Source organism: Prionailurus bengalensis, chromosome A3 (assembly GCF_016509475.1).
Source record: "Prionailurus bengalensis isolate Pbe53 chromosome A3, Fcat_Pben_1.1_paternal_pri, whole genome shotgun sequence".
In the NCBI taxonomy this organism is placed as follows: Eukaryota; Metazoa; Chordata; class Mammalia; order Carnivora; family Felidae; genus Prionailurus; species Prionailurus bengalensis.
The window spans coordinates 67680509-67695109 of NC_057354.1; the positions used below are offsets into that span (position 1 = coordinate 67680509).

The window sequence follows — 14601 nt, forward strand, 5'->3', positions numbered from 1 at the left end:
AATGTTTCAAATTAGGGGCACCTGGGTGGCTCAGTCGGTTAAACATCTGACTTCGTCTCAGGTCATAATCTCCCAGTTCATGAGTTCAAGCCCTGCATTGGGCTCTGTGCTGACAGCTCAGAGCCTGGAGCCTGCTTCTGAATCTGCATCTCTCTCTCTCTCTTTCTCTCTCTCTTTCTCTCTCTCTCTCTCTCTCTCTCTCTCTCTCTCTCTTTCTGTGTGTGTCTATGTGTGTGCGCTCCCCACCCCGCTCATGCTCTTGCTCTCGCTCTATCTCTTAAAAATAAATATTAAAAAATTGTATAAAATAAATGTTTCAACTTAATACCTACAGGATGATATGGTCTGCATAAAAAAAGAAACAAGCAAACAAAAACCTATAAAACATAACTAACTTAAAGCACTTACTTTTCAGGAATGATACAGTAGTTTAAATGGCCTGTTCTTGCAATCAAATGCATTTGACCTATATCGATAGATGTTTTCTTTACAACAGGTGAGAAGCCTCTTCCTCTTAAAACAGCAATGCAAAAAAAGAGGAGTTACAGCAATGCATTTGGTCATCCCAGTACTATGCGACTGCAAGAGAGTCATTCTTTAGCCACAAGCATTGATCCAAAAGAAGACCACAATTACAGTGCAAGTAGCATGGCAGCACAGCGCTGTGCATCCAGGTCTAGCGTGTCTTCTCTGTCCTCTGTGGATGAGTCATATGAATTTATCCCAAAGAGTAACCATGTGGGAAGTGATGGCAGTGAAGGATTTCACAGTGAAGAAGATACAGATGTTGATTATGAAGATGATCCTCTTGGAGACAGTGGCTATGCGTCACAGGCTTGTGCTGATACCTCTGATAAAGGGCAGCCAGGCAAAAAGATGCGTAAACAGTTATGTCAAGAAATTGATGAGGAGCTCAAAGAGGCAGCTGGATCTCTGCTCCACCTTGCTGGAATTCGTACCTGTCTGGGTTCCCTAATAAGTACTGCAAAGACACAAAATCAAAAGCAGCGGAGAAAATAGAAATACTTATTAGTGTGAAATTATTTTAAAGTGTGGCAATACTCATCTACTTAATTCTTTATAAGGGATATCAAAGCCATAATGGACTTCTTTTGTTTGAGGGTTGGGAGGGGTGCTAATTGTTTATTTCAAAATGTTTGTTTTAATTTCTATTAAATAATTGCTGTTAGGAACATGCCCAATCATAGATACGATGCCAAGTCCTAAAAGCATAATTTTTGTGATAAGTGTCTCCAAGATTTGGAAATTTTTGTATAAGAAAATCCACAACCTCTGTCTTAAAACTTGAAGGAAAAATCTTTTATTTTGTTAATATGTTAAAGTGGAAGAATTGGCAACTCTGTGACTTTTTTTCATTTTCTTTTCCAATCTGTAATTAACTGTAGTTGCTGATCCATCTAAAATTTTTGCTGATGTCTTTCTCATGTACTTTTCTCTGGAGACATGCAGTCCAGTAGAATGAGATTTGGATTTTTTTTTTGTCTTAATTTTGGTTTTTAATTACTTTTTGTTGAAGCATGGACAAAGTTGAGTATAAATTGGAAAAGGTCCTAGATGTCTAGAAAGTTCCTTTTGTTTACATAGGCAGAAAGTACAGCAGAGTTCTGAGATTTAGAAAAGGCAGGTTTGTGGCATAATTCCATCTAAGAACACTCCAATTCCTATTACAGTGTTATCTTTGATTTATTTTTTTTACTTCTCAAATATTGCATAACATTTATTGGGGCCTTTTGTTTGTTCCCAAAGTGCTTTGTAACCATTGTTTGAATTTTAGCCACTAGCTCTATTTGTTGAGTAGAAACAATCCAATCAGAGGATATAGCCATAAAGTGTGTTATGGAGTTAACACTCATTTTGACACACTTTTTGCAATAAGAGTATCTTTTATTTGCTTGTTAAGTGGAGTGCATTCTGAGAATTTTGTAGTAGGAATGGAGTGTAATCTAATAAAAACATTTTGAATAGTTACTACATATGTCATAAATAAAGGTAGTAGATCCTTTAGGAAAAAACTTCTCTCCAGGGTATGAATTAAATTTGTATGTATTCGTAATTGAAATTGAAAGGATTTAACAAAACTGTAGAGACAGTGTACATTCAGGGGTTTTAAAATTTATACAAAATTAATCTTATACAGTACATCTTTTGGGGGAGACCATATAATACATATTATGTGCCATTTATTCCATGCTAAAAGATTTTATATTGCTGTTCCAAATGTGCATTGACTAAGGCATTTTAAGTATTTGATCAAATCTGCTTCTACAAGACATTTTTTTCATATCATTTTTATAGTTTATATATTATTTAGAAAGAACACAAGATACTAATAAAACTAAACTTTATTATATATATTTTTTTACAGTGGTGGAAGCAACTTTCCAAAAGTTCAATTTATCTCATGATACATACATTCTGTTTTATAACAATGACCTTGTTTTCACTTTCTGATAATTTCATATACATGTACGTACACACACACACACACACATACATACATACGTACACACATAGGCTCATGATTTGGGATGGTTACTTTCAGCTATTTCTATGACTAAAGCATTTTCTTGGATTGTGTGTGTGTGTGTGTGTGTTTTAAGAGACAAATATTTTTATTTTGACTTGTAAGTTTTATTTGGGCAAAACTGTCAAATGAGAAGCCTAATGAAAACATGTTTTTCAGTTGGCAAAACTTTAAGCCAGGGATAACAACATTACTATTATCTGTCCTGTTTCCATGTTAATTGTAATTGAACCTGGATAGCCACATTAATAGAATTGGTGCTGTTGAAATATAGTAATTTTTTAATTTGTTGATAACAAAAAATAGTCCTCAAGTATGCAGGATGAGATATTTGCAGTTTTTGTTCTTCATATATGTCACATCTACAGAAAATGGCTAATTCAAGTTACCACCTTTTACTGTAGACAATGAATATAACACACAAAAAATGCTTTACACAGTATAAATAGTACACAGATTATCAATATCATTCTAACAATATCTTGAAACTGTTCTGCATAGACCTTAGTAACAGTGTTTCAGTGATCTGGTTCCAGTTTATTGTGTCCTACTGAAATTCTGTACCACAGATAATCTCTCTGGTTCCTGTCCATTTGTAATTACTCTTCGAAAGCAGAGGAAAATGATCTAAGGAGGGGGAGAGTTGAGTTGTCCCTACTTTAAGAGGGATCTTCAGAATTATTTTGGTTTAATACAAATAACAGTAATACTTTAAACTTGATTTTCTCTCCCTCTTCATGTGCTCTTCCTGCAAATTTAAAAGTTAAATTTAACTTCACTAGCAAGGACAATAAACACTTTTGTACTACAAGTGAATAGGAAGAAGTCACACAATATTTTACACTTAATTCTTAAACAGAATTCATTGCATCACTCCATTTGCTGATTTACCAAGACAGTTATTTTAAAGAGAAAGTACCTTTTTAATTATGGTTCTCCCATTATTACTTTCATAGGTATTATGATCCCATTCCTCAGATGTGTTGAGATAAAAACATGGCTAATCACCACCCAATTAAAGAAAGTAATTTCCAGTCCTATGACTAGAAATTATATTTCTAATATATTCATAAGAAATTTTACTGTAACAGCAAAAATTTGGCATTTTCAGAGAGGTTATATATATTCCAGCATACTTTAAGACTGTGAATTAAGCTAATATAATTTGCTTTATATTGATATAAATTGTTACAACCAATTCCCATTTATAATAGATTTCTAGTAAAAGTTTTGACTCAGCACAATTAATCTTCATCCTTCACATCCCAAATAGAATCAGTGTTTCTTGAATATAGATTTTTGAAATTTATTTGTGCAATATATTATTAAATTCATTAATATTTTATTTTACCTTTCAGATTCAGAGAAAGAAAACATTACTTGTATTCATGGAAAGAATTATTGGTGGATCATCTCCTTGTTCCACCTTTGAGCCTTTCCTTTCCTCCCTATAGCCAGCATGACTTCTCTTAACTTAGATCCCCTTGTATATAATAAGGTTTAGAATATAAATTTTCTTCTGCTACTTTCTGAGGCATTATGTAAAGGGTTCATAGGAGGCGGTCAGTTAAATACATGTTAGGACGAATTCAAAGCTAGAGAAAGTGTTAAGGAGGGAATGTGTGTGTCTTGGTAGATCAGGAGGCCTTTCCCAGCAATTTAAGCAACAGATGTGAATACTTCACAAAGCTGTAAAGACTTTTGTCTTAAATACTACAGTAAGTTAACAACCTTTTGTGAAGACTATAGCATTTAATTCAGAAACTTTGAGGCTTTCTGGTTTACATATACTTTATCGTTTATTTTGTTGTTGTTGTTAGTTCAAAATGTGTAAGCTTTGATTTAAACAAAGTTTACTTCACTATGTTAATGATGTACTCAAAATATTTATTGAAAGACAAATTTAGAGTATTTTAATGTTCTACCTGCCATCTTTTTCTTAAAGCACATTTTTTTTTTTGCATTTAACTGCCAGTGCCATTATCAAATTTGTTTTTAAAATTGTTGTACATTTCTTATTAAACTAAGTGCTTAATTTTAAAGTATTATGTTGCCATCCTATAGTGTATAAAAATGTATAATTGCCAATTCAGTGTAACTATTATTTATTTTTCAATGAAAGTATAAGAATGCTTTCTCATTCAAGAAATTTGAGTTATTGAACTGATTCCCTTATCCTCTTTTCTAATGTAGCATAAAAATTGCCCTGAGTTTGAGTTATAACTGCCAGTAGATGACCAGTCACAAATGAACCACTTCTCAGTTGCCAGTCTTTGCTCATATTAAAAGCAACTTAACAGATGTTTAGTTTTTGTATCTAATCTCTGATTATTAAAATGTTTATAAAGTTTATTTTTACCAAAGAGATGCAATTCATTATGATAAAGTATTGCAGAATAAACCTTGTTTTATAACATTTTTGCTTTCTCTGTTCTTTAGGGGTGGGTAGTGTAGTTGTAAGTGGTCATACTTCTGCATACACACACCCTTTCCATTTTGGTGTTACAAAGTTGAAGGTCATACAAATGAAAAATAAAATTTCAAATTCAGAATTTTTAAGTCTTTTTTTTTCTAGTGTTTACAGGCCATCTTAATCATTTTGAAAGCTAAAATAGTATTAATTAAATTATTCCCTCCCTGGGGTGTCTGGATGGCTCAGTCGGTTTAGGTTAAGCACCTGACACTTGATTTCAGCTCAGATCGTGATCTCAAGGTTTGTGAGATAGAGCCCTTAGCTCAGACCCTGCTTTGGATTCTCTCTCTACCCCTCCCCCACTCTGGCACATACACATACTCTCTCAAAAATAAATAAACTTTAAAAAAATTATTCACTTCCTGAAATTGAACTTCTTTTCCTGTACATATGCATATGTATGAGATAGTTTGAAAAACAGGAAAAACTGAGTAGAATGTGAAATTATTAAGATTATTTCTAAATCCAGTAGTGTTATGGAGTGCCTGGGTAGCTCATTCAGTTAAGCATCCGACTTCGGCTCAGATCACGATCTCACAGTTCCTGAGGTCAAGCCCTGCATCAGGCTCTCTGCTGTCTGCTCTGTCTCCTCTCTCAGCCACTTCCCCACTCTCTCTCTCTCAAACTAAATAAAACATTAAAAAATATATAAATACAGTAGTGTTACTTCAACAATACCCAGTAATGCCATGTGTTTAAAAATTGGGCATCCATTATAAAATGAAGCAATCTACAACCAACATCTTAATTTTAATCCCCCTAACCCCTGCTTCCCTTTGAAGTTCTGTGCTAGTAATTTAAATGGTATTATCTATGTAGAGTTTTTTATTTAAAATGAGTTGAGACAGCCATATTGATTTTAAACTACCATGATCTCTAAGCCCTCTCTCCTTTCAAAGCATCTCTGATACACAAAATCACTTACAAAGCATAGCCATTTGGGAGCCAAGTATTTGTTCCCTAAGACCTTTATTCTCACTGTTGCATTAATCTTTGAGCTCATAGTAGTTCTGAAGGGGGAAGAAATATTTACACACCATTTTTAGAAAAATAACTTCCGGGGCGCCTGGGTGGCGCAGTCGGTTAAGCGTCCGACTTCAGCCAGGTCACGATCTCGCGACCCGTGAGTTCGAGCCCCGCGTCAGGCTCTGGGCTGATGGCTCGGAGCCTGGAGCCTGTTTCCGATTCTGTGTCTCCCTCTCTCTCTGCCCCTCCCCCGTTCATGCTCTCTCTCTGTCCCAAAAATAAATAAAAAACGTTGAAAAAAAATTTTTAAAAAGAAAAATAACTTCCTAAAATATGGGTGAAAACACATTTAGTCTTTTCCTCAAGAACTTCGGGACATACTAATTTTTTAATTGGAAATAGAGGTTGCAAAAGTTGTGCAAAAACTTAGATGTGAAACTGTTGAAAATCCTTAAGAATGAAAATAATTATTAATGTTAGTAATAGCGTTATTCATGAATTTTTTTAAAGTATATTTATTTTGAGAAAGAGTGCACGTGTATGCACAGGTGAGTGGGGGAAGGGCAGAGAGAGATAGAGCGAATCCCAAGGAGGCTCCTCCCTGTCAGCCTCTTAGAGCCCAGCATGAGGCTTGATCTCACAAATTGATCATGATCTCAGCCAAAATCAAAAGTTGGGCTCTTAACCAACTGAGCTACCCAGGTGTACCTGCTTCATGAAATTTTAAATAGACGACTGTTTAGAAGCTGTCACCTGAAAATTAAAATAGCCATGTGCTGCACAGAGAATGTAACACTTGTGTTTAAGAATAGTTTGTGTTCCAAAAGTTTGTTTACAAATATATTCTTGGAAAAGTAGAGGTGTTTTTAAGTGAACTGCAGGCAAGTTATGAAGGCTTATTTACTTCATAATGTAATGGATAAACAACAATCCCTTCTTAACAAAGTGATTCTTACACAAAATGTTTGTGTAAGTGGATTTACTTCCATTAGAGATATTCCACAACCTTGAGATTTAGGCTCAAGAAAATACTTATAAATCAATCTAGTGGAGAAATTTTAATAAAAATGGAAACTAGGAATTGGACAGAAAGGAGATATTGTAGAGAATATTAACTTAAGGAAGATGTTAGAACCCAAAGCAAAATTGTTGCCTAATGGTTGAGAATTCTTAAGTAGAGACTGCAGCCAGCATAAAGTACTCTGCTCTGCAGTTTAGCTAAATGTATATGATAATCTTGTATATCAGGAAAGGAACTGAAAAAAAAAAAAACCCCACTTAGATTTATCAGTGCATTAATCCTGAGCACTGAGCTTTAAGTGTTGGATATACAATACTCACTAAGAAAGAAAAATAGATAATCCCTCTCAAAAATGTGAATGCAATTGTGAATTGAGATAATTGCCATGAAAGAAAAGGCTAGGGGGCTATGAAAACATAATATTTAATCTGGTGTTTTAGGGGAGGCTACTCTGAAGAACATGATTTAAGCTGAGATCTGAAAGAAACAGGTATTGGGACTGAAAGCATAGCATATTGTTCTCGGCAAGGGCAACAGCAGTCACAAATCCCTGTGATAGAAAACATGAAATTTTGGGTGAATTAAAAGGCTTGTGTGGCTACAAAGCAAAACAGTTGGTGCCAGGTCTTGCACAGCCATGTATGTCAAGGATTTGGGCTTTTAACAATTGTAGGGAAGGGGTGCCTGGGTGGCTCAGTCAGCTCAGGTCATTAACTCAGGGGGTTCGTAAGTTTGAGTCCAGCATCCAGCTCACTGCTGTCAGTGCAGAGCCCTCTGGATCCTCTGCCTCCCTCTCTCCACCCCTGCCCCGCTCATGCGCGTGCACTCTTTTTCTCTCTCTCTCATTCTCTTTTTCTCAAAAATAAGTAAACATTAAAAAAAAAAAAAAAAAAGACCTACGGGAAGTCATTAAGGGTGTAGACCCTTTAAGAAATTACCCTGATACTTTGACTTGCAGCCATAATTGAGATACAGGTGCAGACTTAAGCTCTTCTGTAAGCAACTAGAAAACTGGACAAAATACATGAAACATTTTTTGACAAGACCAGTAAGAGTGATACATCTCTAGCCAGATTAACTAATGGAAAAAAAGGAGGACCCAAATCAGCAAAATCAGAAATGAAATGAGACATAAGGACAGATCCTATAGATAATAACAAAAGAAAAACAAAAGAACATCTAAGAACTTTATGCCAGTAAATTCGCCAATTGAGATGAAATTTAAAAACTTAAATCAAGAAGAAGTAGAAATCTGAATAACTTTGTGCCTATTTGTAACTGAATTAATAACTATTAGTAATTAAAGCCTACAACAAGATGCAATTCCAAAAGCACAACCTGTGAAAGAGAAGAACTGGTAAGTCGGACTTGGCTGAAATTAAAAATTTATGCTCTGTGAAGGTTACTGTTAGGAGAATGGAAAGACAAGTCACAGCCTGGGAGAAAATATTTGCAAAACATAAAAAGAACTGGTGTCAAAAATACATACAAAGAAAAAAAAACCTCTTAAAAATCAGTAATAAGAAAAAACCAATTTAAAAATGAGCAAAATATCCAGACACTTTATCAAAGAAGATAAACAGATGGCATATAAGCATATGCAAAGACTCTCAACATCATGTCATTAGGGAAACGGAAATTAGGACATTAAGATACCACTGCACACCTATGGAGATGGCTAAAATCCAAAACACTGGCACCACCAAATGCTGGCAAGAATGTGGAGCAAGTCTCACTCATTGCTGCTGGGAATGCAAAGTAGTGACACTATGGAAGAAAGGTTGGTGGTTTCTTACAAACTAAACATATTCTTATGTATGAGCCAGCAAGCATGCTCCTTGGTATTTACCCAAATGAGCTAAAACACGTCCACACAAAAACCTGTGTGCAATTCTTATGCAGAACTTATTCATAATTATCAAAACTTAGAAGTAACCTAGAATTCCTTCAATATGTGAATGGATAAACTGTAGTATATCTCCATATATCTATATAAACAATAGTAATATCCATACAATGGAATATTATTCAGCCATAAAAAGAAATGAGCTATTAACATTTCTCCAAAGAAGATATACAAATGGACAACAAGCACATGAAAAGGTGCTAAACATCACTAATTATTAGGTAAATTCAAATCAAAACCACAATGAGATACCACCTCACACTCATTAGGATGGTTTACTATTTTAAAAAAATACCACCTCACATCCATTAGGATGGCGCCTAGGAGGTTCAGTCGGTTGAGCGGCTGACTCTTGATTTCGGCTCAGGTTATTATCTCACAGTCATGGGGTTGAGCCCTGCATCTGGCTCTGTGCTGAGTGTGGGGCCTGCTTAGGATTCTCTCTCTGTCAATCTCTCCTTCTCCCTCTCCCTCTCCCTCTCCCTCTCCCTCTCCCTCTTCCCCTCTCCCCCTCTCCCCCTCCTTCTTCCTCTCCTTCTCCCTTTCCCTCTCCCTTCTCCCCTCTCCTCACATTCTGTCTCTAAAATTAAAACTTAAAAATTAAAAGAAAAAAGTAACAAGTGTTGACAAGGCCATGGAAAAATTGGACCCCTTATACACTGTTGGTAGAAATAAAATGGAGCAGCTGCTATGGAAAGTATATGGAAGTTCCTAAAGAAATTAAAAATATAATTACCAAATGATCCAGCAATTGTGTTTCCAGGCATATACCTGAAAGAATTAAAAGCAAGGCCTCAACATATTTGTACATCCATGTTCTTCATCACAGCATTATTCACAATAGTAAAAAGGGAAACAACTCAGGTGTCCACTGACAGATGAATGGCTAAATACAATGTGGCATTACACATACAATGACATACTATTCAGTCTTAAAAAGGAAGTTTTGACACATGTTAATACACAGATGAACCTTGAGGATATTATGCTAAGTGAAATAAACAAGTCATAAGAAAACACATACTATATGATTCCACTCCAGTGAGTTACCTGCAGTCATCTAATGATAGAAAGTGAAAGGGTGGTTGCCAGGGGCTGTAGGAAGAGGGAAATGGGGAGTTGTTGTTTAACGAGCATGGAGTTTGAGTTTTGCGAGATGAAAAGAGTTCTAGAGATTGGTTGCACAACAACGCGAACATACTTATTACAACTAGAAACAAAAAAGAAGAAGAAATGAGCTATCAAGCCACACACAGACATGGAAGAATATTAAATGCATATTGCTAAGTAAAAAGAAGCCAATCTGAAAAAGCAACATACTGTGATTCCTGGAAAAAGTAAAATTATGGAGACAGTGATAAGACCAGTGGTTGCCAGGGTTTCAGAGGGAGGCAGAGACGAATAGGTGGAGCACGGAGGATTTTTAGGGCAGTGAAACTACTCTGTATGTTACTGTAATGGTGGATGCATGTCATTATACATGTACCAAAACCCACAGAATGTACAAGATAAAGAGTGACCCCTTAATGTGAATTATGGATTTTAGTTAATAATGACATATTAATGTCGGCAGTCGTAATAAATGTACCACCCTAATGTAAGATGTCCGTAATAGAAACTTGGGGTAGGGGAAAATAGGACTGAAAGCAACTGTATCAGGACTCTCTGTACTTTCTGCTTAACTTCTCTCTAACCTAAAACTGCTCTAAAAAGTAAAGTCTATTAATTAAAAACAAAGCAAAACACAAAACAAAACACAAAACAAAACAAGAAAACTGCCAACTGCCAGAACTCCTGGTGGCCAAAGCTGGAACAATGTAAGCAACAAAATAAAATAGTATTGGCTTACAACCCAAAGTATAAAATAAATCGCCACGAGTACACATTGCTATACATAATGATTGAATAAATAAATAAATGAGGGAGAAGAGACCAATGTCCCATACAGAAGAATTCCAAATAAATTGTTCAGATACTCCACCCTAAAGGAGGGGGAGCTTGACTTTCCTTGTCCTAAGTGGAGGCTACACATAGTGACTTTTCTCACAGTTCTGGAGGCTAGAAGCTCAAAATCAAGGTGTTGGCAGGTTTCGGTTTCTCCTGAGACTTCTCTCTTTGGCTTGCAGAAGGCTGTCTTGCTGTGCCCTCACGTGGCCTTCCTTTGTGTATGTGCATCCCTGACATCTCTCTTGTGCCTCTTTTTTTTCCAAGTTTGTGCTTCTAACAAGGACACAGGTCACATTGGATTAGGACCCACTCCAAATGGCCTCATTTTAACTTAATTTCCTCTTAAAAGCTCCTATCTCCAAATACAGTCACATTCTGAGATAGTGGGGCTTATGCCTTCAAGATACAAATTTGGGAGAGGGGGTTTACAGATCAGCCCATAACACCCAGCAATTTCCCTCTTAGGTATTTACCAGGAGAAATGAAAGATTTGTTTCTGAATGTTCATAGCAGTAATATTCAAGATGGCTCCAAAATTGAAACAATTTAAATGTCTATCAACAGGTGAATAAATGCATTGCGGTAAATTCATAGAATCGAGCACTACTCAGGAAATAAAATGAAACATACTGCTGATACTAGTAACAACGTATAAGAAACCAGTCTCAAAAAAATGTTTTTAATGTTTATTTATTTTTGAGGGAGAGAACAGGAGAGAGTATGGGAGGGGCAGAGAGAGAGGGAGACACAGAATCTGAAAGCAGGCTCCAGGCTCTGAGCTGCCAGCACAGAGCCCGATGGGGCGTTCAAACTCACAAACCACAAGATCATGACCTGAGCAGAAGTCGGACGCTTAGCTGACTGAGCCACCCAGGAGCCCTGAAATGAAACCAGTCTTTAAAGAATACACACCATGTGATTCAACTTACATGAAATTTTGGAAAAGACATACCGACCGAATCTATAGGAACAGAAGGCAGATCAGTTGACTGCCCAGGTGTGGGAGGTGTGTGTGTGTGTGTGTGTGTGTGTGTGTGTGTGTGGAGGTGGGTGAGGGCTAAGAACCATACAAATACAGAGGAGAGAAAAGCTCCTTGGTATTCTAATTTCTTTTTTTCATAACAAAAATAATTTGTCATGTTTGAACTGCAGAAAGAGGGAGATAATAAAAACGTGTTAGTAAGCAACAGATGAGAAGTTGAAATACATTCAACAGCTTGTGAGAGTTGAATGAAAAACCTTGAAGTCAGACAGATGGCTCCCACGTAGACTCTGAGATGGACTGGGGAGAAAGAAATATTAAAACAGTTTCTGGGGAGGGTTGGGTGGGTGTGAGGGACCAGTTACTAGAAGTTCAATGGCTTTTTAAAAAAATTACATGATGAACAACCTGATGCTGATTTAGTAATCTGTGATGGGTCTCCTCTGGAATATTCTACCTACTACTTATTGATGATTTTCTACCTGACAGCATGGTGAGCACTAAGCCAAGCATTTACATGTTGTTATCTTACTTAATCTTCACATCAACTCTTTGAGGTTAATGAGGTAAATGTTACATTTATAGATGAAGAAATCCACACTAGATGAGCTTAGATTGCCTGTATTTACATGAGCTAGTAAATGGTCAAAAAACAAGTCTGAGTCCTAAATGTGTGCCTGCATTCCCAGGCTCTAGTACCTTTAGGTTACAGGAATATGCAGGCACAAGAAGAAAGTTTAACCTTTTATTCATTTATTCCACAAATCTTCACTGAACACTTGTGAAAGGCCCATCACTGGGCTAGGCCCTGGTGGTTTGGCAGTGGACGAAACAGACAAAGTCTCTGCCCTCGAGGACCTTACATTCTCGTGGGAGAAGGCTAACAAAATAAAAATTTGAAATTAACTTTCAGAAGCGTAAGTGCTATGAAGAAAGCTAAAGTGAGGAAGGGAAAGGAGAGGGGTGACAGTCACTACTTTAGAAAGGGTGGACAGGGAGGAACATTCATCCAGGTGGCCGTGAGCAGGGATTAGACTGACTGCAGGAGTGAGACTACAAATACCCAGAGGAAGGGCCTTCTAGGCAGGGAACAGGGAAGGCTGCAGAGAAGGTAGACGCTGTAACCCTGCGATGTTTTTACAGCCTCAGCAAGAGGAATCACTACTGTGCCTGTAACATCGTGTGCAAAGGGAGGGCTGGAGGAGATAATCTGAGAAGTGTCAAGATGCCGGGGCCCATGTCAGGCAGGCTCTGCAAGTGCCATGGTAAGAACTGAGTAAGACTGGGAGGTAATGGAATCAAATGTACATTTTCAAAGGATCACCATTCCACCTTGACACTTGGGGATTGTTCATGCAAATCCTAAATACGTGTTCATAATCAAATACCTTCTCACAAAATACTACATCCTGCACACTGTGGCCAATTCCAAATCCTCCAAACCCAAGAAATGTAATAATCCAGGAAGTTAGGAAAGGAGGGGTTGTGTCTCTAAACTGGTACAAGTTGTTTCATAGGGTAAAAATCTTACCTTTTCTTCTTAAGTGTAAAGGTCAGCCTGCATTATTGAAAAGTCTATTAAAATACATATTTATTACTTTTACATGTAATTGGACCTAAGCCATCCAAGTTTTTTAGGGCATGAAGGGAATAGACAAGAATAATTTTATAATTAACCGCTGACAGGTTTCATTAAGTAATTGGAGCATTCCCTTAAGATCTTGTTTATAGATCTTGTTTATAGATCTTGTTAAATCTCTTAATAGATAGAGTAAAAGAAAATATAAAACTGAATCTTGATCGGATTATAGTACTATCAATTGTACCTCACCATAATTTACTGCTAGCAAGCAAACCCTTTAAGAACCCACATGTTTGGTATTTTCTTGTCAAATGAACAAGAACCACGTCAGCAACAGAACCTTCCCCTCCCGTGTATCAAGATTTCATTTAAAGGAACTCACACCCACTGTCTGCTTTCACTTGCACACCGATGTCAGTTCGTAAAGGAAATTATTTATGAAATTGGTATTTCCTGAATGCGTTTGATGATTATTATGAGAATAAGTGTTTCCTTGTAACTTAATTCTGTGTAAACACTATCTTTCCCTTCTTTGAGATGAATTTTCCCCAGGAAATGTATGGTCACTTTAGTTCACTTTAAGAACAATATTGATTATTCAAATGAGAAATTACAATATGCAAATACATACAGCCAGCTCTTAGAAGAAGCAGTGTTGTACTTACACATTTCAGCTGACATACTACAGGTTCTTTGTCAGTGGAGGTAAAAAGCAGGGCCATATATAATTTATGAGTACTCTCTCTCTCTAATTGCTTTCCAGTAGAATTGCAGGAAGGAATTTGCTCTCTCCTGTTTCCCAAGGGGGATTGCCTTTGTTACAACTCCACTATAAGCTTTATAAGAGTTGTAGCTTTCAAAATAGAGCATTAACTGAAAGCAACTATCCAATTATACCAGCTGTGACTATGCTGTATACTGAATATTTACCAAGAAAAGAACACATTTAACAAATGATTTAATATAGCAGCCTGGCATAATGAATCTGCAACTGACACTTCAATCACATAGCTAATGTCTTCCGTGGCTGAAATAGTCAAGAGTGTACACAAGTAGCTCAAGTCAGTGTGAAAAATAAAGACTATCAGGCTTGATTTTCAACACGGCAAACGTGTGATGTGAATTTGAAAAGTAATCAAAGAACTCATGTTCGTGCGTTACGTACAAAGTGTGAGATTT

At 36.6% G+C, this 14601-nt stretch overlaps 1 protein-coding gene across 1 annotated transcript in view; it reads left to right on the top strand.

Annotated features, from left to right (window-relative positions):
• FOXN2 (forkhead box N2) overlaps window positions 1-4961 on the top strand; it is a 67559-nt gene extending 62598 nt beyond the window's left edge. The window contains exon 6 of the mRNA XM_043603334.1: window positions 497-4961. Within this exon, the coding sequence (XP_043459269.1) occupies window positions 497-1020 (524 nt within the window). The 3' untranslated portion in view covers window positions 1021-4961. The remainder of the gene's footprint in view (window positions 1-496) is intronic.
• The last annotated feature ends 9640 nt before the right edge of the window (window positions 4962-14601 follow it).